Below are 27,425 nucleotides of genomic sequence, written 5' to 3'. Positions count from 1 at the left end.
GTGACAACATAGATGTAGACATGGTTTTTCCGGGTAACCCAGTAGTAGTGGATGGAAAGATCCTCCCAGCAGACTTGGTTCCTTTACCAGTAATGGATTTCGATGTAATCTTGGGGATGGATTGGTTGGCAACTCACTATGCCACTTTAGACTGCAGGAACAAAAAGGTGTATTTCCACATACCTGGTGTGGAAGAGTTTAGCTTTGATGGTGACAGGAGCGTGGCTCCATATAATTTGGTGTCAGCAATTAGTGCTAGAAAAATGTTGAGGCGTGGATGCCAAGGGTATTTGGCATTGGTGAGAGATACATCTGTAGAAGGTGTCAGCATGGAAAATGTTCCTGTTGTCAGAGAATTTATGGATGTCTTCCCTGAAGAGCTTCCAGGGTTGCCACCAGAAAGGGGAATAGAGTTCTGCATTGATGTTGTTCCGGGTACAAACCCCATATCAATGCCACCTTACAGGATGGCACCAGCAGAATTGAAAGAGCTGAAGGAGCAACTACAGGAGCTTTTGGACAAGGGTTTCATACGTCCGAGCACTTCACCCTGGGGTGCTCCTGTTCTATTCGTGAGAAAGAAGGATGGGTCATTGAGGTTGTGTATTGACTATAGACAGCTGAACAAGGTGACTGTGAAGAACAAGTATCCACTTCCTCGGATCGATGATTTGTTTGATCAGCTCAAGGAGCTAGATTCTTTTCAAGATAGACTGCGATCGGGCTACCATCGATTGAGAATCGGGGATGAGGACGTGTCCAAAGCGGCTTCGAGGACAAGATATGGTCATTATGAGTTCTTGATGATGTCTTTTGGACTCACTAATGCACGTGACAGCGACCTTCATGGACTTGATGAGCAGGTGTTCAAGCCATTTTGGACCGTTTGTCATCGTATTCATAGATGACATTTTGGTATACTCTCGGACCAAGGAAGAACACGTGTGGCACTTGAGGATGGTGTTGCGGGCGTTGAGGAGCACTAGCTATATGCCAAATTTTTAAAATGTGAATTTTGGCTAGAAAGCATCTCATTCTTGGGACACGTGGTTTCTAGTGACGGTATTCGAGTGGATCCCAAGAAAATTGAAGTCAGAATCGATTGGCTTAGGCCTACAAGATCACTAAGGTGCGAAGTTTTCCGGTTTAGTAGCTACTATAGGCGTTTTGTACAAGATTTCTCCAGAATAGCGGCTCCCCTAACTAAGTTGACTAGGAAGAATGTTCCATTCATTTGGACAGATGACTGTGAGGTGAGTTTCCAGAAGCTTAAGGAGTGTCTAACCACTGCCCCTGTGTTGACACTACCTGTGAGTGGTGAAGGATACACCGTGTATTGTGACGCCTCCAGAGTTGGCCTAGGGTGTGTTTTGATGCAGAATGGAAAGGTAGTGGCTTATGCTTCAAGGCAGCTGAAGAGGCATGAGCAGAACTACCCCACCCATGATTTGGAAATGGCGGCTGTAGTCTTTGCACTTAAAATCTGGAGACACTACCTGTATGGTGAAGTGTGCGAGATATACACCGACCACAAGAGTTTAAAGTATATCTTCCAACAAAGGGATTTAAACTTGAGACAGAGGAGATGGATGGAGCTTCTGAAAGACTATGATTGCACCATCCAGTACCACCCTGGGAAGGCCAATGTTGTAGCAGATGCTTTGAGCAGAAAATCTTCTGGCAGTTTGGCGCACATTTCAGTAGAGAAGAGACCATTGATTCAGGAGGTACATGAGTTGATGGATCAAGGTTTAATCCTAGATCTTTCAGATGAGGGGATATTGTTGGCTCACTTTTCAGTGAGGCCAGACTTGAGGGACAGAGTTAGAGTTTCCCAGCACAGAGACCAACAATTGATGAAGATCATAGAAAGAGTACAGCAAGGTGAAGGTGGTGAGTTTGGATTTGCCAATGATGGCGCCCTAGTGCAAGGTTCTAGGATATGTGTGCCCGATGTGGACAACCTCAGGAATGAAATCATGCAAGAGGCACACTATACAACATGCTGTCCACCTGTGCTCCACCAAGATGTACCATGATGTGAAAGATAGCTATTGGTGGAATGGCATGAAGAGAGACATAGCAGACTTTGTATCCAAGTGCTTGACTTGTCAGAATGTGAAGTTTGAACACCAGAGACCGTCAGGGAAGCTGCAAGAGCTCCCTATCCCAGAATGGAAGTGGGAAATGATCGCTATGGATTTTGTGACTGGGTTGCCTCGTACCACGCGATGATATGATTCGATATGGGTAATTGTAGACCGTTTGACCAAATCAGCTCACTTCTTACCTGTGAAGACTACATATTCGTGGCACGTATGCCCGCTCTACATTCGAGAAATAGTCGATTGCATGGAGTTCCGCTTCCATAATATCCGAGAGGGCCCCGATTCACTTCTCGGTTTTGGAGAAAGTTGTAGGAGGCACTTGGCACACGCTTGAACTTCAATGCGGCTTTCCACCCTCGCATGCAGGCGGTCAGAAAGGACAATCCAAACATCGAAGACATGCTTCGCATGAGTGTCTTGGATTTTGGAGGTCAATGGGATGAGCTTATAGCTTTGGTGGAGTTTGCCTACAACAACAGTTACAATTCCAGCATAGGTATGGCTCCCTATGATTCACTATATAGAAGAAAGTGTAGGTCTCCTGTGTTGGGAGAAATGGGGAAGTGAAGGTGCATGATGTAGACTTAGTGCGGTACACTTGAGGTAGTTCCTTTAATCGAGGAACGATTGAGGCGGCTTTCGATGAGAAGAGTTATGCACCCCAGACGGAGGATGTGGAGTTCTGATGGCGACTATGTATTCTGAAGGTTTCTCCAATGAAGGGAGTCATGAGATTTGGAAAGAAGGGCAAGTTGGCACCTCGGTATATTGGACCTTTTGAGGTTCTTGATAGAGTTGGAGCGATTGCCTACTGGTTGGAGCTACCACCCAACCTCTCTCACGTTCATCCGTGTTTCACATCTCCATGCTCAGAAATACATTCCAGATCCTTCTCATGTCTTTGATGGATGTGATAGAGCTAAAGGAGAACTTGACATTTGAGGAGCGACTGTAGCCATAGTGGACTACCAAGTGAGACAGTGAGATCCAAAGCAGATCCCTATGGTTAAGGTTTTGTGGAGGAGTCGATCGGTGGAAGAGTGCACTGGGAGTCGAGCGGGACATGCGTAGCAAGTACCATATCTGCTCAATGTATAATCATGTGCTTTATTCTCCCTTGTGTAAAATTCGAGGACGAATTTTCTGTAAGGGGGGAAGAATGTAACACCCCAAAATTTTAAATTTTATGAGCATTTTTGGTATTTTAATTTTATTTAAATTTTAGGAATTTTTTTGAGATTTTTCGGATTTTAAAAATCGGGTTCGATTTTCCGAAAATATAAACTTTGATGATTTTTAAAAATTAATTTAAAGACCACGTGGTAAAACTAAAAATATATTTGGAGTCTACGTATTTTTCTGAGTTTTCTGGAATTTTTTCGAAATTTTTGGACCTCGTTTTCGGTCCCGAGGTAGAGTAAAAATTCAAAATTTTGTATTTCAAATCGAACCGGCCGAATCGAACCGGATCGGACCGGCTCCCTTCCCTTTTTCTTCCCCGCGCGCGTCGTTCCCTCTCCCTTTTCTCTCTATTTTCTCTCTCCTCCCTCCCTTGCCGCCGGCCACCTCCTCGCCACCCTACCGACCGTAGGCCACACTGCCACCCGACCACTGCCGCGCTAACGGCGGAAGCCATGCGAATCCTCCCTCGCGGCATTTTGGCTTCTCCGGCCAAAATCCGGCCGATCCGGCCACCAATTGGACCGGGTCTTGTGTCTAAAATCATCTACTCGACGAGAGCTTTCCATAGACACCAAGAACGCCGAAATCCATCGACCGGTTTGTCCGATTTTTGCTCGGGAAGATTTTAGCCCATTTCGACTTTTGGGCTAGATTTCTCGAAAACCGTGAATCCCACGAGAAAACCGAGGGTACCAGCACGCTCCACTCGTCGAGAGCTTCGCGGCGACATAAATTTCAAATTTTTTCGACACCGTTTTTCAGTGGGTCCCACGGAACTTCGTAGTGTTTTTCCGAGCATTTAATGAGCTTAGAAAATTCTGAAAAATTTATGTACTAACCCCCGTGTTATGGGCTTCGTGTAGGTATCCTCGATTCATGGAAATTCGACACTTGACCGGGTCTGTGAAATTCCGGCCAGACAGACCCGTTACCGGAAAAGTCTCCGAATTGGACCGAGGTTTTGGCTAGCCCCATTGTCGACGTCAGCGGCGCGTCTGAAGTCGGAATCGGCAAAGGTAAATCCGAACATTGCTTTTTCGTAATTTTCTAGTGCTTAAATAGGATTAAAAATCCATAAAATATTCGTGGTAGCTTAGAAAATTATGATTCTTTTTGCAATAGCTTAGTGATGTTGCTAAGGACCGCGGGGCAGAGTTTTAGAATTTTTAGAACTTATTTAGGCAGTTTTTGCAAAAATAGTCAATTATAAGGACTAAATTGAAATTTTACATATTGTAACGGATGATTGATTTGATGGGCCCAGGAGGGGCTGTGTGATGGGATTGAGTTGTGGACATATGGATTGTGAATATAGAAGTGTGTTTTGAGTCCTTTTGCAGGTTGGGTAGGTCCTAGGTATAGGGGAGACTCACGGATTTTAGCACGACTTAGGACGTATTGGTCTTTTCTTTGTTTGTTTTGAGTCGATTGTATTAAATAATTGTAATATAATTGTCGTGAGCGGAGATGACCTTCTTCCTCCGCCGCCCACGGTGATTGTCGTCAGTCGTGAGTAAAATATTAATTTTAATTGTAATTTCGATATTATTATATGTTCAGCATGCCTATGCATCACTTATATGCATATATTTATGTAGTTAAACTCTAGGCACGATTTATGATGCATTGACAACTGTTAAAGTGCCATGATGTTGTTGTGGTAATTTGGAGCAGTGTGCGTGCGTTGGCGTGCGTGTGATGTGGTGTGGACTATGGATAGGACGGGTAGTCACGGCTTGAGTTCTTCGCTGGTACCCGATCCTTCGAGGGGTAGTCACGGCTTGAGTTCTTCGCTGGGACCCTCGATTTGGTTATTAAGTGGAAGTCCGAAATGAGTTCTTGGGCACGAGTTGGATTTAAGAGAGTGTATAGGATCAGCTCCCATATATTATGATTGATGTTACAGGGTGCGTGAGTGCTCCAAATTACCTTTTTGATGTTATGATGTGAAAATGTTGTTGCTGTTGCATTTCACTCCACAGGTTGCATTAGTACTAGATAGTTATAGAGATTATGGTTAAAATTGATATTTTACTCTCTGAGTCGAACGCTCACTCCTGTTCAAAAATTTTTACAGGCCACAAGAGGATATTTTTTTGATGTTAACCTGCTTTCTCACTCGCAGGTCAATTATTACTGTTTGTATGAACTTGTTAAATCTTATAATTTCCGCATGTGTTAGAAATGTTTATTTGATTTGGGTCTGTAAACTAAATTATTATTTTGGAACCTGTAAACTTAATATGCTATGCATGTTTGATGGATTGGATGAGGGAGCTGAGCTCCCATTTATTATTATGTTGATGAGTATGTGGAGGGTGAGCTGAGCTCCCCAATTGACTATATATTGCGTTTACAGGTCGGGTGAGTCGAAAACTCCCCGTTGGTAAGTCCATTTTATGGCCGAACTCTGTCCGTTTGTTTTCTTGATATTGGGCCCAAATGGGCCTTAGAGTTAGGTTAATGAACAGTTAGGCTTACTACGAGCCTCGGGGGCTTTAGGCTGGCCCAGGTCCTAGTACCGATCCGGCCCATAGGTTGGGTCGTGACATATAATGTATAAAATAATAAAGTATTAATTATTAAAAATAAAAGTTTTTTTTAAATCAAATATAACATTTAAAGAAGAGAGGGAAAAATCAAATAATAAGTTCAACATTAAAATAGAGACGATGTAATGCGAAAATAATAATAAAAGCTAATTTCAAAAAAATAAAATAAAAGATTAATTAATTGGTTAGATACTAAAATAATTCACACATATACACAATAATATAATGATATTAAATTATCTACCAAAAAAAAATATAATGATATTAAATTAACACATAGTAAATTAATAAATTATAATATTAAATTAGGTTCCAGAACTGGAATCCCTTGCAAATTCAAATTTCAATAAAAAATAAATAAATAAATAAATAAATATATATATATATATATAATATTAAACTAAATTTTATACCATACTTTAAAATATAACAAAAAAAAATATTTAATTTGCATAAATTTCATCAATAATTAGACAATAACAACTGAACGAAAAAAGAATGAACGGCAAACAGACGCTTGTCATGCATTTCAGAAAGCTACCATCTTAAGCAGTTGCTACCACATCAAAATTTCACACCTAACCTGCACTTCTTACTAGCAAATCATCCAATTTCAATTTCCAAATTATCATGTACATACATTATGACTTCCCATCACACCAAAGAAATTGTGATATAACTTAAATTTTAGATTTTAACTGCTATAAACACCAATGAGTAACAATGGCTGACCAGTATACTGCGACATATCAACGAAGATTAACCCAAATCCCAAATCTGTGGAGCTGAAATGCCAGTCCAACCATGCAGTCACACATAAAGGCCAGTGACAATTACCAAATGCCATCAACTATTAGCAAAAGCTAGTTTAACATTACACAATTGTGGGGCAACTAATAGTTACCATAAACCAGCAGTTCTTAGATATAGAAGTTTTCACATTACACAAGATGAGGGTATTGCTTGGCTTGCTGGCGAACCCTTTTCTTGTACTCCACAGCATCCTGCATTTAAATCAAGTTCATGCACATTAGACCAATGAAAATAATAACAGTGAAAGATAATTCTGTTTAAGCCCCTTTGCTCAAACAACCAAGAACTCTCAAGGACACCATCAATCCACACCTGCAAACACTACTATCACACACAGCCACATCTTTTCAAATACTCATCAGGTTATACTATTGCATGTCTTTTTGGCATCCATATACCATAAAGAACACAACCAAGGTGATGTTTGCTGTTCAAATTTGAATCTACAAAGGAAGGAGAGTTCTAATGCCATGAAGGTTTCTGTAGAAAAACTTCCATCCTTGTTTGTGTTCTCAAAACACATCAGCAGGCAACCACACTTCTGCCATTTTTCAAACTTAGAACTGAACCTATGACATTGAAGTATAGGTTTACAAGAAAATAATGACTCCAATAAAACAAATGGAGACCTAAAAAGCATGATAGTTACATCAAAGAAATCATCATATTTCCAAGAGGTCAGCATACCTGGATAAAGAGATGATAACCTTCAGTTTGTGCAGGATCAGCCGGATTTGGTTGGTCCAGCAGGTCCTGGATACCCACCAGAATTTGCTTCACAGTGATGGCTGGTCTCCATCCCTACAACATAAATATGCCAAGTATTAGGTAGTAAAGAGATTCCATAACACATTCCGGGAGGAAAAAAAAAAAAAAAAACACTGTAGAACAAGAATCAAAAGCAACATAAGGCACTTACACTATCTTCATTAAGGATTGACAGGCAAACAGTTCCAGAAGGGTAGACATTAGGATGGAAGAAACCTTGAGGAAATTTACATTTTGGAGGCTTGCTAGGATAATCTTCACTAAAGTGGAGTGTAAGTGGAAAGTAACCACCCTCCCAATCAGTCTACAATACCATATATGTTACAGTCAATCCATCCAATTTGAGAAGAAAATATATTACAAGGTAAAAACATAACCACTACTTTTATCCTTATAATCCATCTTTACTAATTATGTGAGATCTTTAGATAGCGATCAAAAAAACACCCAAATAAAACAAACTAACATGCCTTGAAGTCTTATACCTTATTATACATGTGAGGGAAAACAAGGGATGTAAAGTCATGTATTCTCTTTGCAATATAGGCGGATGAGGATACTAAAATAAGAGAGAGAGAGAGAGAGAGAGAGAGAGAGAGAGAAAGAGAGAGAAACAGAGAAAGATCAGAAGTCCAAAATCAAATCATGGCAGAAATTTATTTTCCCAAGTCAAACTTCAACTTAAAACCCAGCATCACAACTGGAAAAATTGAAATTTCATTTGATCATATTTTCTATTATTTCCCTTTCTTTACCCGGCAAAATGAAGTATTGAATCAATGAATAGAGTGCCTAGAGAGGGGCACTACCTCCAGTACAATGATATTGTTGTGGTTTTATCATAGGCATAATGTCAGGTACAACTTCTTGTCTTTTCATAAATTGGTAGACGAGTTGTACTGTACCAAAATACCAACAATACCAGAATAAGCTCAGCCATGCAATAAAGAGGTGAAAAAAAATTAAAGAGGAGGGCAATAAACTTATCAAACAATGTAGGTGACACAGAAAGCAGTAAAACAGCTACTGAGTTTTCAGCAAGTATCTTCTTTTACGATTTTTTAAGAGATCCATTTCCTAAAAGAAATATAGGAATAATTACCAACAGAGAATGCATGATGTAAAAAAATTGTAACTTGTAGCCATTAGCAATTTCACTACCATCAAAGTCAATTATCATCATTATGGCCAAATCAACAAAATGAAGAACTAATTTACCCTCTTCCACATCCACTACAACCACAAAAAATAAATGGAGAGAATCTCCTAAAAAGCAATTAAAATTTCCTTGTTAAGAAGCTGGAATTGAGAAAGGGAGAGAGGTCATTTCAATTTAAAATGATGAAGTTAAAATTAACAAGAACGGCATTTTATTTCCAACGGAAGGGTGAAATAATTCACTGGTTGAAAAAAAAAGAGATGCAAGAGATGGAAGCTCATGGATTGAACAAACCATCTCCATTATCCACTGGTAGTCATCATTAACAAACAAATTTGTGTATTCAAAAAGGATAGAGCCAAATCAAGAGGTTGACTAGCTTGTGCTAAGGCTTATCATCTTCAGCAACCAACTAGAGAAAGTCACATGCCAATGATTGTAGCAACATATAATAATAGCATGATAACTAGGCCAGCTATAAAGGTGCATCTCATATGTTGTTAGATTGTTTAACTGCATTGCCAATGAGGCGCGCCTAAGGTGCAAAGCGCACCTGGCCCAAGGGTTTGCGTCTACTGGCTGAGATGCAACATGCATCGTAAACCTACACCTCTGCCTTCTGATACACAAAGACCACCATCACTAGACTTGGAATGTTCTGATCTATCAAAATCTAACATCGAAGCATCAGAAAGTCCATCTCCGCTGCAGGGATCTTTAGGAACACCTGTACCTAGGTCGCTTGTGGCCGATCTTCTAATTTCTGGGGTCCACACGCCTTAAATCCTTCTCCTTCTGCCTTGTTTGGATCTTCTTTGTTTCCCTCCTACCCTTAGCTGCGGCTGCATCTCTTTTCATTCTGCTCTGGTATTTTTTTTATACCTAATCTTTTTTCTCTTAAACCGTAAAATTAACATACTTGTAACTCCCTCTATTCTATATTCTTGACAAATTTATTTAAATTAACTCCCTCTATGGGAATGCAATTTCCTCGCATGGATATGCTGGATCCATGCACTAATGTGGCTCACTTGTAACAAATTTTAATTAATAACTTCCTCTATTCTCTACTCTTGACAAATGTAAAATGTTAATCAGTAACTCCCTCTATTCTTAACAAATTTTAATTTATTCGTGAGTACATGTTCAATTTTTCAAGGTGTTTAATTTGTTGTATGTTCAATTGGTGATTAATTTGTTTACTTACAATTTATTCTATGAAAGTTGTTAAATTCTATCAATTTTTGCAATAGAACTATTTTTTTTTTCTAAAGGTAGATTGTTAATTTCTTAAATATGTTATGAAATTAAATAATACTGAATTTTTGCAGAAATCTCTTTGCGCAATGTGTCACTCAGGCACTCCCCTTCGCTTGCACCTCGGCTTCAAGACCCCTAGGCCCTTTGGTGAGCCTTGCACCCTTAACAACCATGGACACAATGTCACAATCACAAAATCCTGACTGCATACGAAGCTTTAACGGCCAAGAAATTAATAAACAAATGTATATCATTAGAAAAGCTATCAAGATATACAATATTCTAATGGAACTGGAAAATATTTCATTATATTAAAATTAAATTCACCTTTGAACATAAATGAAAACAACTTTTATAAGTCTTATCGTGCTAAAAAAGGAATTCAACTAACAGGTATATTTTGCGTCCCTTTTATTTGTTTTTCCTAATAACTTTCCATTTTAAACTACAATATCATAGATTTAAATTGCCGTCACAGTCGCGAGTAACGGAAACAGGTCTGTTACGGCTCTGTAACGTAATGGTAACGGCCTATGCTATGCAAGTTTTTTTGAAAAATTTTGCAAAGTTCACTAAGTGAATAGATATTTAAAAATATAAGTAAAACTAAAATATACAACTAAATAATGAGCATAAATATATCAAATAAAAACATTAAATCTATTATTCTTAGATATTATTAGCATTAATCAATTCAAAACTAAAAAAAAAAAACATGTAGATAGTAAAGAACTAACATTATAATTAACAAACATTAATAAAGCCTAAAAGTTTCTTCGATGTTATTTTCTAATTACTTACGTATTGCACTAAAATTAATTTTGAAAATAGTTTAAAATTAAAACAAATAGATCAGGCAAATTAATGCTTCATGCTATAAATTTAATAAAAAAAAATCTACCATCAAACATAATTTTCTTCAGCAAATAAAAAAAACCAAAAAATAAATAAATAACTCATCCTTTGCAAGATATGGATGTGTAGAACTAGAAAGATAGTTTATGATCTTAGCTCAAGAGACAACAAGTGAAAGATTTGTAGAAACATAGAAAATTTTACATGGAAGTGGAGAGAGAAAGTGAGACATAGCAACTTAAAACATTCCAAACCATAAACAAAGCATGAGGAAGAGCTACTGCACCATTTGGACCAAAAAAACAGCGAGGTAATGAACCATTACCATTGCTTAATGGCAAATAACGACCATTACCATTACATAAAGACCATTACAGAAAGTCAGTTTCATTACATATGCATGTTTTCTGTTGCTTTCAAATAATGGGTGCAACGATAACGGAAGGCTAAAAGACCTTTAAATAGCACATAACTGAAGTTATTAAAAACCATGTTTTTAATCTCTTATCCAAACATCATCAGTCATTGATCTAGAAAGGCTTGTACTTGTTGAAAAGAGTATCTATTGCATATATAAATTTTTAATAACCGCTGGGGGCAGCATGAAGGAAATTACTTTCACAATCCAAAGCAACCTCAAGGAAAGTAATTGTTCTTAATTTGTTGACTTAATTACCAAAGGGAAAAACAAAAAGCCACTATACTATTTGATCAATATGCCAGAATTTAAATAATTGGTTCAATAAATAGCAGCAGAATAATCAAATTTCCAGCATATTTACATTACAAATATTTGGTACAATTAATTAGTTTTTCCCTTCATACAGCAAAAGAATCTTTCATATCAACAAACTCCCAGTAATTTCCAAATCCTTTGGCCATCATCTACCATATGGAAACTATGTTCTCCCAAGTAAAATTCTCAACGAACAGGAAGCTCATAATCAACAAGCAATATGGCAATTTCATTGAGCAAGACCACCCAAGCAAAACAGGAAGCAAAAATTAGGGGAAAAAATGATAGTAGCACTTACACCAGGTTTTCCAGGAATAGTGCAATGCCACACCATCAAATTCACCGACCCATCAGGCAAAGTCTCCGGCTTCGCTACAAAACCCTAATCCACCAAAATTAAAAATCGAACCAACAGAAAATTAGCAACCACAAACAAACGAACAAAACAACAAATTTCAAAGACAAAAACATAACAAAGAAAATAAACAGCAAAAGAAAATCGAAGAGCCCAAAAAATTAATCATCTGATGAAAGGTGTACAGACATGGGGATGGTTTTTGCGCCAAGCCTTTCGCTCCTCAGCAAGACGACCACGCGCTATGCCTCCAGACATTGCTCTGTCTCTATATCTCCGTAATTTTAGGGTTTCTATCTCTACAGCAGATGTATGCTCCCCTCCCTAGGTCCCGCCCTCTCTCTCTCTCTCTCTCTCTCTCTCTAGAAGACCCAGTATCAAATGACGGGTAATTTTAAAGGGCAGCGAAATAGAGAGGCAATGGGAGTGAAACTTCTCTCGTCGGCCATAGCGCCCATTTTTTTAATAGAAAATTCCAAAACTGCCCTTGCCGTGAAGACTCCTGCAAGATGCTAAGCACTGTACGGTCGAGATTTGACGTTTGGACGACCTGAGCTGTTTCAGTGAACAAGGGAAGGTACATTTTGTCGTTTTGTCGTTTTTTAGAATATAAAAAATGAAGGGTTAAATAAAGTCAAAAAATTCGATTTCTCCTTTTTTATTTTTTCCTTTTAAGCTGGCGTGAGATACACGCCACTGCATGCCCTCTCGCGTGAAGAATTTCTCCCTGCGGACGCATAAAGCAGCTTTGGATTATTGTTTTAATAAGAATATATTTGATTTTATCAATAATATATTATTTATTTTTATTAATATTATTAATTAATAACATCTAATATTACACATCCAAAAATCACATCTAAAATTAAGTCAAATAATTAAAATTTTATACAAATATTCAACATGACAATTAAAAAAATTTAATACTATTTAAAATAGTTAAATAATTAGAGTAAAATAAGATTGAACAAAAAAAGTAAAACTAAATTTTATGGAGATAATTTTAACATATCAATTAAAATTATTTTTATAAATGAAGTAATGACTATTTTCGTATAAAGTTTATAAATTTTAATAAGTAATCAGAAGTAAGTTACGCACATTTTCATTCTTAAATCTTATTATAATTTTTTTTCATATTTTCATATCAAATTCTTTGACTTTAGCATTTAAGTGACTTGCTAAAAAGTTACTCACCTCACATTTTTCTCTATTACAGATTTACATGACGTTATGATTGGATCTCAAAAACTCACAACAGCGTTAATATTATAATTTATTTAATTATAATTCAACTCAACTAAATCTTTATCTCAAAAATTTTAGGTCATCTATATGAATTCTCTTACTCCACTCTAAACGATTTTGAGTTAAATCATCGGAAATGTGTAATGCTTCTAGGTTATATTATACTACTCTCATCTAAGTCAGTTTAGGTCTAACCCTTCTTTTCTTTCTATCTTCTACCTTAATGTACTCTACTTGTCTAATTGCAACCTCAGTATGTCTACGCTTCACATGACCAAACCACCTCAATCTCCCTTCTCTCAACTTATTCTCAATTTGTACCACTCCTACCTTTTCTCTAATACTCTCCTTACGGACTTTATCTAGTTTAGTATAGCCACTCATCCGCTTTAACATTCTCATCTCCGCAACTCTTATCTTAGACACATGCGACTCATTCAGTGCCTAACACTCACTAGCATATAACATGGCCGGTCGTATGGCTGTACGGTAAAATTTTTCTTTCAATTTATTGGGAATCTTGCGATCACATAAAACTCCTATGGCACGTCTCCACTTCAACCATCCGGCTTTAATCCTATGACTAACATCCTCCTTACATCTCCTATCTACTTGAAGGACTGCGCCGAGATATTTAAAGTGATTACTTTGGGACAGTATCACTTCATCCAAACTAATTCCTTTCCTATCATCAGTTTGGCTTTTACTGAACTTACAATGCATGTATTATGTCTTCGTTCTACTTAACTTAAAGCCCTTTGACTCTATAGTACTTTTCCAAAGCTCTAACTTTCTATTAACTCCTTCTTGCGTCTCATCTATCATAACTATATCATCCGTAAATATCATGCACCAAGGTATACTCTCTTGTATATGTTTCATTAATTCATCTAAAACTAATGTAAAAAGGTAAGAACTTACAGCTGAACCTTAGTGTAATTCAACTGAGATAGGAAAATCTCTTGTGTCCCCTCCCACTGTGCACACAATAGTAGTTACTCATACATACATGTCTTTCAATACTTGTATGTACCTAATAGATATCTATTTTTGTTCTAACACTCTTCATAAGACGTCTCTTGAAACTTTATCATAAGCCTTCTCCAAATCGATAAAAACCATGTGTAAATTTTCCTCGCATCTCTATATTTCTCCATCAAACTTCTAATAAGAAAGATCGCTTCCATAGTTGAACGATCAGGCATGAAGCTAAATTGATTGGGAGAGATAAAAGTATCATGACGTAGTCGATGTTCCACAACTCTCTCCCACAACTTCATAGTATGACTTATGAGTTTAATTTCCCTATAGTTTGAGCAACTTATTTAATTATAATTAATACAAAAAATTGCTATATTATTTTTCTTTCCCTCTCATAAATTATTCAAATAGAGTGTTAATTTGTGTTTTAATTGGTGCAGTTTGTTGTGCTTCTCATTTATGTGGAGACACAAGACTAACTTAATTGTGGGTAAGCAAAGTACATGATGATCCACTTTGCATTTTGCTGCCAATTTGTTGAGTTGTTACAGGTGCAACTTGTCCCAGTAAACGTTATGTGTGAATAGGCCTGGCCATGGCTGGATCCGTCGGCTGGGCCAATCCCATAGTTCAATCCAATTTCAGTTTGAAAATAACTTCGATTTGAAATAGTTAAGGCTTAAAATGAATCCAATCCAAATCCAAATCAGTTTTGGTTAAAAATGATTTTTATTCAACTTTAAATATTATTAAATTATAATAAATTTTTACATATTATGTAACACCCCAAAATTTTAAATTTTATGAGCATTTTTGGTATTTTAATTTTATTTAAATTTTAGAAATTTTTTTGAGATTTTTCGGATTTTAAAAATCGGGTTCGATTTTTCGAAAATATAAACTTTGATGAATTTTAAAAATTTATTTAAAGACCACGTGGCAAAACTAAAAATATATTTGGAGTCTACGTATTTTTCTGAGTTTTCTGGAATTTTTTCGAAATTTTTGGACCTCGTTTTCGGTCCCGAGGCAGAGTAAAAATTCAAAATTTTGTATTCTGAATCGAACCGGCCGAATCGAACCCGACCGGATCGGACCGATCGAATCGGACCGGCCTTTTCCTTCTTCCCTTTTTCTTCCGCGCGCGCGTCGTTCCATCTCCCTTTTCTCTCTCTTTTCTCTCTCCTCCTCCTCCCGCCGGCCGCCTCCCTGCGTCCCCCTCTCCGGCGCGCCTCACTGTCCCGGCCAATGGCCGCCGCCCGGCCCGGAAAACACGCGCGATCTCCCTCCCTCGCGCGCGCGGCGTTTCGGCTTCCCCGGCCAAATCCGGCCGATCCGGCCACCAATTGGACCGGGTTTTGTGTCTAAAATCATCTACTCGGCGAGAGCTTTCCATAGACACCAAGAACGCCGAAATCCATCGAGCGGTTTGTCCGATTTTTGCTCGGGAAGATTTTAGCCCATTTCGACTTTTGGGCTAGATTTCTCGAAAACCGTGAATCCCATGAGAAAACCGAGGCTACCAGCGCGCTCCACTCGTCGAGAGCTTCACGGCGACATAAATTTCGAATTTTTTCGACACCGTTTTTCGGTGGGTCCCACGGAACTTCGCAGTGTTTTTCCGAGCATTAAATGAGCTTAGAAAATTCTGAAAAATTTATGTACTAACCCCCGTGTTATGGGCTTCGTGTAGGTATCCTCGATTCACGGAAATTCGGCGATTGATCGGTCTGCGTGAATTTCCGCATGCACTGCACTGGAAAAGTCTCCGAATTGGACCGAGGTTTTGGCTACCCCCATTGTCGACGCCCGAAAAGGCGTCCCAAGTCGAATCGGCAAAGGTAAAACCGAACCTTGCTTTTTCGTAATTTTCTAGTGCTTAAATAGGATTAAAAATCCATAAAATATTCGTGGTAGCTTAGAAAATTATGATTCTTTTTGCAATAGCCTAGTAATATTGCTAAGGACCGCGGGGCAAAGTTTTAGAATTTTTAGAGCTTATTTGGGCAGTTTTTGCAAAAATGGTCAATTATAGGGACTAAATTGAAATTTTGCGTATTGTGATGGATGACTGATTTGATGGGCCCAGGAGGGGCTGTGTGATATGATTGAACTGTGGATATATGGATTGTGAATATAGAAGTGTGTTTTGAGCCATTTTGCAGGTTGGGTAGGTCCTAGGTATAGGGGAGACTCTGCCGGATTTTCGGCACGACTTAGGACGTATTGGTCTTTTTCTTTGTTTGTATTGAGTCAAATTTATTAAATGATTGTAATAAAAATTGTCAGGTGAGCCGGGACAGCCTTCTTCCTCCGCCCAGCCACCTCAGTGACCACCGTCAAGTCTGTGAGTAGAATATTAATTTTAATTGTAATTTCGATATTATTATATGTTCAAGCATGCCCATGCATCACTTATATGCATATATTTATGTAGTTAAACTCTAGGCACGATTTATGTTGCATTCATAACTGTTGATGTGCCATGGATGTTGTTGTGGTAATTTGGAGCAGTGTGCGTGCGTTGGCGTGCGTGTGATGTGGTGTGGACTATGGATAGGACGGGGTAGTCACGGCTTGAGTAATTCGCTGGGACCCGATCCTTCGAGGGGTAGTCACGGCTTGAGTAATTCGCTGGGACCCTCGATTTGGTTATTAAGTGGAAGTCCGAGCTTTAGTAATTCGCTGGCACCAGGTTGGATTTTAGAGAGCTGTATAGGGGATCAGCTCCCATATGTTATGATTGATACTACAGGATGTGTGAGTGCTCCAAATTACCTTTTTGATGCTATGATGTGAATTTATTGCTGATGTTGCACTTCATTCCACAGGTTGCATTAGTTTTAGATAGTTATAGAGATTATGGTTAAAATTAATATTTTACTCTCTGAGTCGAACGCTCACTCCTGTTCAAAAATTTTTACAGGCCACAGGAGGATATTTTTTGAGGTTAACCTGCTTTCTCCCTCACAGGTCAATTATTACTGTTTGTATAAACTTGTTAAATCTTAGAATTTCCGCATGTGTTAGAAATGTTTATTTGATTTGGGTCTGTAAACTAAATTATTATTTTGGGACCTGTAAACTTAATATGCTATGCATGTTTGATGGATTGGATGAGGGAGCTGAGCTCCCATTTCTTTTTATGTTGATGAGTATGTGGAGGGTGAGCTGAGCTCCCCAAATGACTATATATTGTGTTTACAGGTCGGGTGAGTCAAAAACTCCCCGTTGGAAAGTCCATTTTATGGCCGGACTCTGTCCGTTTGTTTTCTTGAAATTGGGCCCAAATGGGCCTTAGAATTGGGTAAATGAACAGTTAGGCTTACTACGGGCCTCGGGGGCTTTAGGCTGGCCCAGGTCCTAGTGCCGGTCCGGCCCATAGGTTGGGTCGTGACATATTATTTATAAATTATATAATTTTATTCACAATGTAAAATAAAACTTAAATATAAGTTCAATATAAATTAAAAAAAAAGTTTTTAAGTCAAACCAATTCTAGGCTGATACAACTGAAAGGGCACTAAATTGACACTCTAATCCTGATTTAAGGCTTGACCATGGCTGATTTTGAGCTTAACCCAAGTCGATCCCTAACGGGTTCAAGGGTTGAACCTGGCCTTAGTCGAGTCTATGTGTGAACTTGAAAACCTCCTCCTTTTAGCTTTCCTAAATCTCAACACAAATGCAGCAATTTCCACCTCAAAAAACTTAACGGATTTAGGAATCATTGCACCGGATGAGATAGGTAAGTAATGGTTTCGGCTGCAAAATATGTTGTCAGCATCTGTTAAGTTGATTAGGCAAGGTTATGCTATGTTATGGTTGATGGTTTAAATATTGCTCTTGTTTGTGATTTTACTTCTGTTAGTGTGGAAACTAATTCTCAAGGAATTCTAAAATCTCCAGGCCTCTATCCCTTCCATCACGTTGTTGAAGATATTTTTGCATCTACCTGTAAATTTTCAATGAATCTCTTTTGATTCCGTGCTCCATAATTGTAATCTAGTTAAAAGTATTATTGAATAATTGAATTGATATTTGTAACCTCGTAGTTTATGTTTTGGTTTTCAATTAATAATTTTAAAAATTTTCTGTCTTTAGTATCGTTCTATTACTTTTAATTTGATAATTGAAATAATTAAAATTATATTAATTAATATATTAATTATAAAGGAGTTTATATTTTTACAACTCAATAAATTAGGGTAACAAGTTGTAATGCCCCTTTCGGCCCACTGGACCTCACGGCTCTGTCCTTTTGACCCCTTCTTTGAGGCCCAAAAGTGCACTATCTAGGTTAGAAGGCTTATCACTTATATGGACATTCACTTTCCTCTTCATTTCTAATATGGGACTCTGTTCATTCCTACGCGCCCCCCCCCCCCCAAAAAAAAAGTTAAATATAAGTTTTTATATTTATAAATTATATAATTTTATTCACAATGTAAAATAAAACTTAAATATAAGTTCAATATAAATTAAAAAAAAAAGTTTTTAAGTCAAACCAATTCTAGGCTGATACAACTGAAAGGGCACTAAATTGACACTCTAATCCTGATTTAAGGCTTGACCATGGCTGATTTTGAGCTTAACCCAAGTCGATCCCTAAAGGGTTCAAGGGCTGAACCTGGCCTTAGTCGAGTCTATGTGTGAACTTGAAAACCTCCTCCTTTTAGCTTTCCTAAATCTCAACACAAATGTAACAATTTCCACCTCAAAAAACTTAACGGATTTGGGAATCATTGCACCGTATGAGATAGGTAAGTAATGGTTTCGGCTGCAAAATATGTTGTCAACATCTCTTAAGTTGATAGGGCAGGGTTATGCTATGTTATGGTTGATGGTTTAAATATTGCTCTTGTTTGTGATTTTACTTCTGTTAGTGTGGAAACTAATTCTCAAGGAATTCTAAAATCTCCAGGCCTCTATCCCTTCCATCACGTTGTTGAAGATATTTTTGCATCTACTTGTAAATTTTCAATGAATCTCTTTTGATTCCGTGCTCCATAATTGTAATCTAGTTAAAAGTATTATTGAATAATTGAATTGATATTTGTAACCTCGTAGTTTATGTTTTGGTTTTCAATTAATAATTTTAAAAATTTTCTGTCTTTAGTATCGTTCTATTACTTTTAATTTGATAATTGAAATAATTAAAATTATATTAATTAATATATTAATTATAAAGGAGTTTATATTTTTACAACTCAATAAATTAGGGTCACAATTTGTAATGCCCCTTCCGGCCCACTGGACCTCACAGTTTTGTCCTTTTGACCCCTTCTTTGAGGCCCAAAAGCGCACTATCCACGTTAGAAGGCTTATCACTTATATGGACATTCACTTTCCTCTTCATATCCAATATGGGACTCTGTTCATTCCTGCGCCCGCCCCCCCCCCCCCCCCCCCAAAAAAAAAAAAAGGACAAGGTCACTAGAGAGCCCCTTGCTCAAGCCGAGATCCTTTCCCTTTCCGCACGGGATATTACAAGCCCACTAGCTTCCGCCTAGTTCATCCCTGAACCACACTGTACTGTGAGAGGTTGGCTCTAATACCATTTGCAATGCCTCTTCGGGCCCACTGGATAGTATTGTCCGCTTTAGATCTCACGGCTTTGTCCTTTTGACCCATTCTTTGAGGCCCAAAAGCACGCTATCTGTGTTAGAAAGGCTTGTTACTTATATGGACCTCGACTTTCTCCTTCCTTTCCTTTCCGATATGGGACTCAGTTCATTCCCACCCCCCATTTGAACAAGGTCACTAGCGAGCCCCTTGTTCAAGCCGAGGTCTTTCCCCTTTCCGCATGGGATGTTACACAATTAAAATAAAGAATGAACTAAAACACTTTAAATATTAGTCATTTATAAATTAGTCATTAAAATTATTGTCATATTTATATCTTATACTTTCTCTCCCATATTTATTAGTCAACTTTAAAAGAAAGCAAATATTTTAAAGGATTTTCATTAAATAAAGTAATTGTAGCTTAAAATAAAAAGAATTTTACACCAAATAAATTGTACATTTTTTTATATAGGCTAAATGACAAAAAAGTTATTTATGTTAATTATCAAATTTAACTAAACCTTTTAATTTTATCAACTTAATCATAAATTTTTAACAATGTTTTCAAATTTATCAATAAATTTAATTAAACACAATTAAATTCATTAATTGACATATTATTAAAATCTTTTGATTTATATGTTGTCAATTTTAGGTAATATATTTAATTTTATTATTTTATTCAATAATTTTAATATTTTCATAATTTTAACAAACTTCCTATTATAATAAATTACAATAATTAAATAATATATCTAATATTATTATCTTAATTTTTAGTATTTTTGTTCCTCTTTCTTTTTATTATACTTTGAATTCATATATATTTTATCATTTTATCATGAATTTAAGACCTAACAAATGAAAAAAAAATCAAATGTTTAACATAAAATGTTGATAAAAAATATAATTAAAATAAATCTAATTATAACTTCCAAAATAATAAGTATTTGATTCAGTAAAGTAATATTTTTATTTGATTTATATGAGAATAATTGTTAAAATGATAAAAAAAATTAAAATGATTGGTTAATATTAATAATGCTAGCCATTATTTAAATTATTTTTATTAATTAAATTATTTAATAAAATTAATTATTAAGAATGAAATTAATGTAAAAGTTTGAGACTAAATTGATCAAATGGAAAAATTTTACTAAAATTGAAAAACTTATAAAGGTTTTAATTTTATTAAATGTTTAGCCTTTTATTTAATTTGCCATTATTATCTCCTCTCTAAAAAAATTACCACTATTAAGAATTGTTAAATAACTTGCTTAAATGTAAAAAGACTATTCTCATGAACAAAAATAAAATAAAATTGTTCAATACAAATTTATCAAGTATGCATTATTCACCCATTATTTTAGATATAATTATTTTTTTAATATTAATAAATATTTAATTATTAATAAGCAAATAATTTAAAAAATAATCCTTTAAAAATTTAGAGAGAATTAATCGATCAAATTTAGATATTTAAATATATATTACATAACTATTAATTTGTGAGTTTATTAAAAGATTAATTATTAAATTATTTACTTTTAAAATTATAGAGATTAAATTATAAGTTTAATCAAAATTTAAGAATTTACTTGTAATTTATTATTTTTTAAAATTTTAATAACAATGATTGGATTCTACTTATGAAAAGCCCAAAAGAAACTTGAGAAACGGATAGCAATGTAATGCCCAACAGTAACTACAGAACAAGACCCAATACACAGATGGGCAGGAGCCCGTGAAACTATCTATATCAGTCACTGCCAACCCTATTGAATTATTAGCCACTGTAATTGTTGTCAATCTCCCATTAATATGTTATTTTCATTGCATAAGTTCTTATAAGCAAATGAAATATTAAGACTTTATCTCTTTATTTTTGTAGAAAGAGAGTTTTCTCTCATTTTTTCTTTCTCTTAGTCTAGGGCTGGGCTCTCATCACTGATACTCGTTGGTTTTTTCTTATCTATCTAGGCAGGGGAAGGTCTCTCTTACCACTAACTAAACGTGAATTCCTTCCTTGCCTCGGTATTGGGTCGTAAATTTTTATTTTTGTGTTGTGTTGCAGCTAGATCGTTAATGTTGAAGGTTCTTTAAGCCGCCTTATTTTTCCATGATTTATTGCAAATTGCTAACACGTTTCTTCTGGTTTACTATGGCAAAAGGAGGCTCTTTGGAGAAAATGATACCATGCCCGGTTTGAAGTTAGGTTCGTAAGGCTCTTTGGATCTATAATGCTTTAAGGTTCCTATGTTCCTTTGGCCTAGGGTTAGTAGATCGCATGCTTACATGAAGATCCAAACAAAGACAATATGTTTCTGAGTGGTTTACCCGTTACAATTAGGGTTTCTAATTTTTTAATGTTGGACCTGTCCCTGGCTGAGCTTAGCTGAGATTATATGTTTTTAGACTCTTTTGCAATGGGCCTCAAGTCTATTTTAATTAATGAAATATCCATTTTCATAAAAAAAAAAAAAAACTATTAAGACTTGAAAAATTAAAATATATTTGATATAGCAGCAATGGTTGCTGATCAAACATTAGCAGCTAATAATGATAAACAATTCAGTGATCGAAAGCTAATAGATTGAAATTTCAATTTTAACATCATAATTATAATTTCTCTTAAACTATTCATTATTAACTTTTGAAGAGCCTATTCAGAAACTCCCTGTATTCAACACCTGAACCTAATTGTTTAAGAGCCTAACAGCTCAAATCTCACCATAAACATTAAGAAGCCCATCCACAACTAAATGGGTTTCATCTCGTTCAGCTGAATTCTCCACCTGGGTTGAGAAATTAATAATCTTATAATTAAATTTTTTTTTCAATATTATTAATAATAATATTATTATTATTATTTACGAAAAAATCTGCCTTAATTTGTTATAATGATTATTATCATTATTGCTCTCATATAATAATGGACAAATCAATGTTTTAGCTGCAATTTTTCAAACTTAACCATGATTACTACTTTCAGCTTTTATCTTTAGTATATAATAATAATAATTCTTAAAGCAAAAAATTTTACTTTTCACATATGCAATTGATTCCGCATGATAATTTTTTTTTTTTTTGCCATAACAATTATCCTCTCTTTATTTAAATATGAATAATTGATGCTCCATCATCACCCTCCTAAATCCAAAATATAGCTTAAATGCTTTTAATTCAATGATTGTTTAGTCAAAAACCCACCAACCAAAGATAAGGGTTGCAATAATTAGGACATAAGAGTCCTTGATTTGAAGATTTTAGACTAATTATATTATTGCAATTACCAACTTCATTTAACATTTGCTATTGTTGAGACACTTATAGATGGACTTCAAAAACAAAGCAAACAACGTTTGAAATCTAATGAAATAAATGATGTAATGAAATTGTTATTATATTTTATATTTATTATAAAATAAAAATATAAGTAATATAATATAATAATAATTTTTATTTTAATATTTAATTTATTTTTAATGTTAATAACAAATGATAATAGCTATAATAATTAGTGGTCGGTGGTGATAGCGGCTAAATATGGTGATTGTAGTTGCTAGATGGTGATGATAGTAACCAAGTGATGGGTGTGGTGGTAATAGTAGTGTCAGTGGTGGTGGCTAGATGATGGTGATGGTTGAGTAGTTGTGATAATAATAGGGATGGTAACAGGTTGGGTTTGTATGGGTACCCGATCCAACTAAATTACAATAGATCGAGTTTGGGACGGGTTCGAGTTTGAAATTTAATAGCCATGACGAAATCAGGTCGGGTTTAGATTTTATATATTGGATATCCGTTATCCGAACCCGTTTATATAAATATTCAATTAAATAGAAAATATATATTTTTTATAATAATATTTATAGTTTTTTATATTTTTTGTTTTATGTAAAATAAAATTGAAATATTTTATGAAATTATTAAAATTTTAAAATATAAATTATTAATAAAAATTATTTTTTATATAGATTATTAATTAAAATATATAAAATTAAACATGTTCGGGTATTTACCGGGTAATAATAATCGGGTTTAAAACAGATTTTGGTAATTGATAATAAATTTTAATCAAATTTATTATGAGTTAGGATTTTGAGAATGTTAATCGGGTTTGGATTCAGGTATAATACTTTTCGTGGGTACTCTACCCTTAACCATCCCTCATCCCTGGGTAACAGCGGTTATAAACAAGTATCCATGATAGTAGTAAAATTGAATAAAATAAATTAAAATGAGTAATTATGAAAATATTTATTTTTATAAGTAATGATGATTATATTTATTGAATTGAAATTATTGCATTATATAATTCTTATTTTATTATATTAATTTTTTTTAATCAAACAAAGTAATAAAATCATGATTATATCATACATTTAATTACGTAGCCTTAGATTCTTTGCTTGACCAACTATAATTGTGGGAATATTGGAGAAATAAAATTATTGTATGAGACTGAATATTCAAGCAAGCTGTTGAGTACTCTGCTTGCTGCACAATGTTACCTTCCTTTCAATGTTAATTTTTGTTGTGTATTAATTGCTCTAAGTATCCCATATTACCATGGTTGTAGTTACACACATGAATCCAATAATATCAAAGCTATTTTGGGTTTGAAGAAAAGAAAAGTTGCAGAGCAAATAACCCAATTAATGTCAAGCATTTTAAGGCATACCCATGATGAGATCTTGCAGTAGTGCACATGTAGTTGTTGTCAAAATTGCTCAAAGCTCAAGCTGTAAAGAAGAAGAGGGGAAACTAAAGAGAGATAAAAACCCACTTATATATCCATAGACAAAACTTGATTGAGAACAAAAGTGAGCCACAGTACATGCAGACAAGGTATGCATGGTCTGGCATGATAAAAGAGGACCACATCAAATGCCCACTTTTCAGTGCTTCTTAATCTTGGATTAGTGCATTGATTAGTGAATAAATTGTAATTATTCTCTACCATTCGATTAGAAAAGATCTGTATAAAGTTTACATATGTGTGGACAAAAGCCAATGGAAAAGTGACAGAAAATTTGAGAGATCAGATCAGAAGAAAAAGGTGGCAGCATCAGCATGTGAACAAAAGACCCACGTAGCCAGAAAGCACAGTAGAGGAGAAGATTGACAGAAAAAGAAGAAAGGAGGGAATAAAGACCTCCCTTCCTCCAAAATGCAACTCCAATCCTTAGTGGAGAACAAATGTAAAAGCAGCTATACATTACTTAATATGGTGATTAAAAATTAGTTTATCATATTATTTTATCTTACAACAACAGCATCTTAAAACTAGTTCTGGTCGATAATATATATCAAATTCTATTAGACACTAAATTCGTTTTAAATATTATTTTATCTTAACATTAAAAAAATTTATATTCTGAAACTCAACTCAGAGATATCATAAATGGTGGTGTTTCTCACTGTATTTTTGTCCATATTTATGAACCTTTGCCACATTTTCTGCAAGTTTTTTGTGAAAAAAGATAAAAGTTAAAAGCATACCATTTTCCAAGTCCTGCATTCTCATTCTTACCTTTTATGTCAATGAGGTCTTGTTCTTTTAATAAAATTAGTTGAAGTTGAAGCCATAGCATTGAGAAGTTTCATGTTTAAATCTCACTAATATTAGTTTGATTTTATTCTTATATTAATTAATTAAGATAATTGAGAAAATTTTTTTAATAGGGCAATCGGAAGAGTAAGAATTCATATCTGGATCTATCAAGTAAATGATATGTTATTAGAATAAGTTATGCTAGGCAAATGTATTTTGATTTAGATCGACGTAATTATATTTATTTTACACAATTTTTTGAAAAAAAAATCATTTTCATTTTTATTTAAAATTTTTTTCTTTTTCTTTACAATGATGGCAGAAGTAACAGAATAATTGCATAGGCTACTATGAAGTGTTGAATTCCATGAGCTGCACATGATATCTACTCATTTCGCTGTTCATTTCAACAATAAAATTATGCAGTAGATTTAAAATGGCAGCAATTCCCATCTCTTAAAATCATACATACTTTATTTCCTCAGTCAATAAAGCGAATTGATTGCCAGGTTACAGCCAATATTTACTGGAATCTGTGCTTTCCTTTGAATTTCTCAAGGCATATATTCATCTTATGCATACCCTTTTCCATACTTCTATAAGGGAAAACTGAACTGCTTCAAGTAGATCCTGCCAGGTCTCTATTCAGGTTTTAAATTGGATATAAATCAGGGCCTGAATTGGAATTGGACAAATTACAGGGGTCAAATTTGGTCTCCCATTCTCAAACCATGAATTGCAACCGAATTGAAACTAGCGGTTTGAAGCCGGTTCAAACCATATTTTAATAAAAAAAAATATGTGATGATTTTAGAGAGTGCCACGTAGATCAAATTGTTACCAAATAAAACTGAAATCGTCAAAAATCGAAAGTACTGAAAACAATTGGAACCAAAATTTGTCCAATTTCAGTTTACTCCCTCTTTAAAAATTGAATCATCGATTTCGACCCAAAATCAAACCAACAACCAAGGCTATCTTCAAGTATAAAACTAATATTATTAGAACTACTAATGCATCACATCAAATACATTTAAATCCAAAGGTTGAAATCTTCTAAATTAAGATATTTTGAATCATTTAAATTCTGTTTGGTTCAATTCTATGCTAAAATTCATTTTAAATAAATTTCATGATAGAATTTATTTATAAAATGAATTTCTTTATTTAATACATTTTATATTAAATATAAAATTCACTTCAAATGAAATGAATTTTATGTTTGGAATAAATAAAATAAAATAAAATGATATAAAATAACAGGATAACTTGAAATATATATGATTTTAAGTTTATAATTCATTTGCAAATTCTATCAATTTTGATAATATTTGATTCAATTATAATAAATTCCATGAAATTGATTATTAAAAATTTTAAATGAATTTTTATTTAAACTAAACACTAAAATTTTAGATTTACAAATGAATTTCACAAAATTTTATAGAATTCATTTATACCAAACACTACCTTAATCTCAATATAATAAATTTAATATAAAAACATATAGAGATTATATATATTTTTTTACCTAAAATATGTGAATAACCTTATATATTAGACCATTTTTCATTCATATATAAATCAATAAAGTATTTCTCTCAATGTACAAAGGAGAAAAAGGAAAGGAAAAAACTATAAGAAATGTGACATCTCAACTCATTTTGAAAGCTTTATATTTGTAGTTTATTATATTGAAGAGAAAGAATAAGTTTGGTTAATTTGATTTGTGGGTGCATATCAAAACATTATAACAATTAGATTATGTTAACATCAAATCACCAAAACTAACCCAACTAAATCAAAAGGGCTATTTGAAGATCATATAAGTGGGGGCCTCTTTATGGTTACTTGCCACCATCCAACTCCAAAGCCTCTAACAATCTAATCCAATGAATTAAAAAGATTATAGCTAAAGTAAAAGCTTACTTTAAGGTTGAAATAAAAAGAAGAAGAAGAAACGTTTCTTATGCACAAAGGAGATCTTAGTGGGAAGGAAAAGTTAAAAGTCATTCTGTTGCTAGCAGATTGCTTGACTTGTTTTCTACTATTTTCAGTACCAAGCAATGTATCTAACTGCAGATAAAGATTATCACTAAAAAAACTTTAAATATGATTGGTTGGATGTTAATAAATATTTTTTTATTAATTTTTAATGATTATAGTGTAACGACGAAATTATTCTATCTGTGAGTTGAAGGTCATGGGTTCAAACCACATAAACTATTTTTATTTTAAAATTAGAGTAAAATTACGTACAATGATAATTTTCAGAATCTACTA

General features: G+C 34.7%; 1 protein-coding gene across 2 annotated transcripts; it reads right to left on the bottom strand.

The window, feature by feature from the left end:
• Positions 1-6,518: 6,518 nt before the first annotated feature.
• LOC110657419 (SUMO-conjugating enzyme SCE1) lies at positions 6,519-12,224 on the bottom strand. Of its 2 annotated transcripts, XM_021814615.2 has the most exons (5): positions 11,978-12,215; positions 11,732-11,815; positions 7,575-7,727; positions 7,343-7,456; positions 6,519-6,846 (listed from the first exon to the last, which is right to left on the bottom strand). In XM_021814615.2, exons 1-5 carry the CDS (start codon positions 12,044-12,046, stop codon positions 6,784-6,786), a joined length of 483 nt encoding a protein of 160 aa, XP_021670307.1. In that variant the 5' UTR covers positions 12,047-12,215; the 3' UTR covers positions 6,519-6,783. The 2 variants fall into 2 exon arrangements, with proteins under 2 accessions (XP_021670307.1, XP_058010454.1); XM_058154471.1 differs by lacking the exon at positions 7,575-7,727 and having other exon boundaries at positions 11,978-12,224.
• Between the last annotated feature and the right edge of the window lie 15,201 nt (positions 12,225-27,425).

The sequence above is a fragment of the Hevea brasiliensis genome, chromosome 10 (genome assembly GCF_030052815.1).
Source record: "Hevea brasiliensis isolate MT/VB/25A 57/8 chromosome 10, ASM3005281v1, whole genome shotgun sequence".
NCBI classification, from domain to species: Eukaryota; Viridiplantae; Streptophyta; class Magnoliopsida; order Malpighiales; family Euphorbiaceae; genus Hevea; species Hevea brasiliensis.
The sequence above is the reverse complement of the archived record's forward strand: the minus strand, read 5'-3'. Positions and strand labels throughout refer to the sequence as shown.

What these genes read in the sequence shown, in the direction of transcription:
- LOC110657419 (XM_021814615.2), bottom strand. Translation starts at nt 12,046, where the DNA reads ATGTCTGGAGGCATAGCGCGTGGTCGTCTTGCTGAGGAGCGAAAGGCT. An exon ending in GGCGCAAAAACCATCCCCAT is followed by an intron (nt 11,816 to 11,977) that starts GTCTGTACACCT and finishes TTGGTGGATTAG; the next exon opens with GGTTTTGTAGCGAAGCCGGA. An exon ending in GTTATCATCTCTTTATCCAG is followed by an intron (nt 6,847 to 7,342) that starts GTATGCTGACCT and finishes ATTTAAATGCAG; the next exon opens with GATGCTGTGGAGTACAAGAA.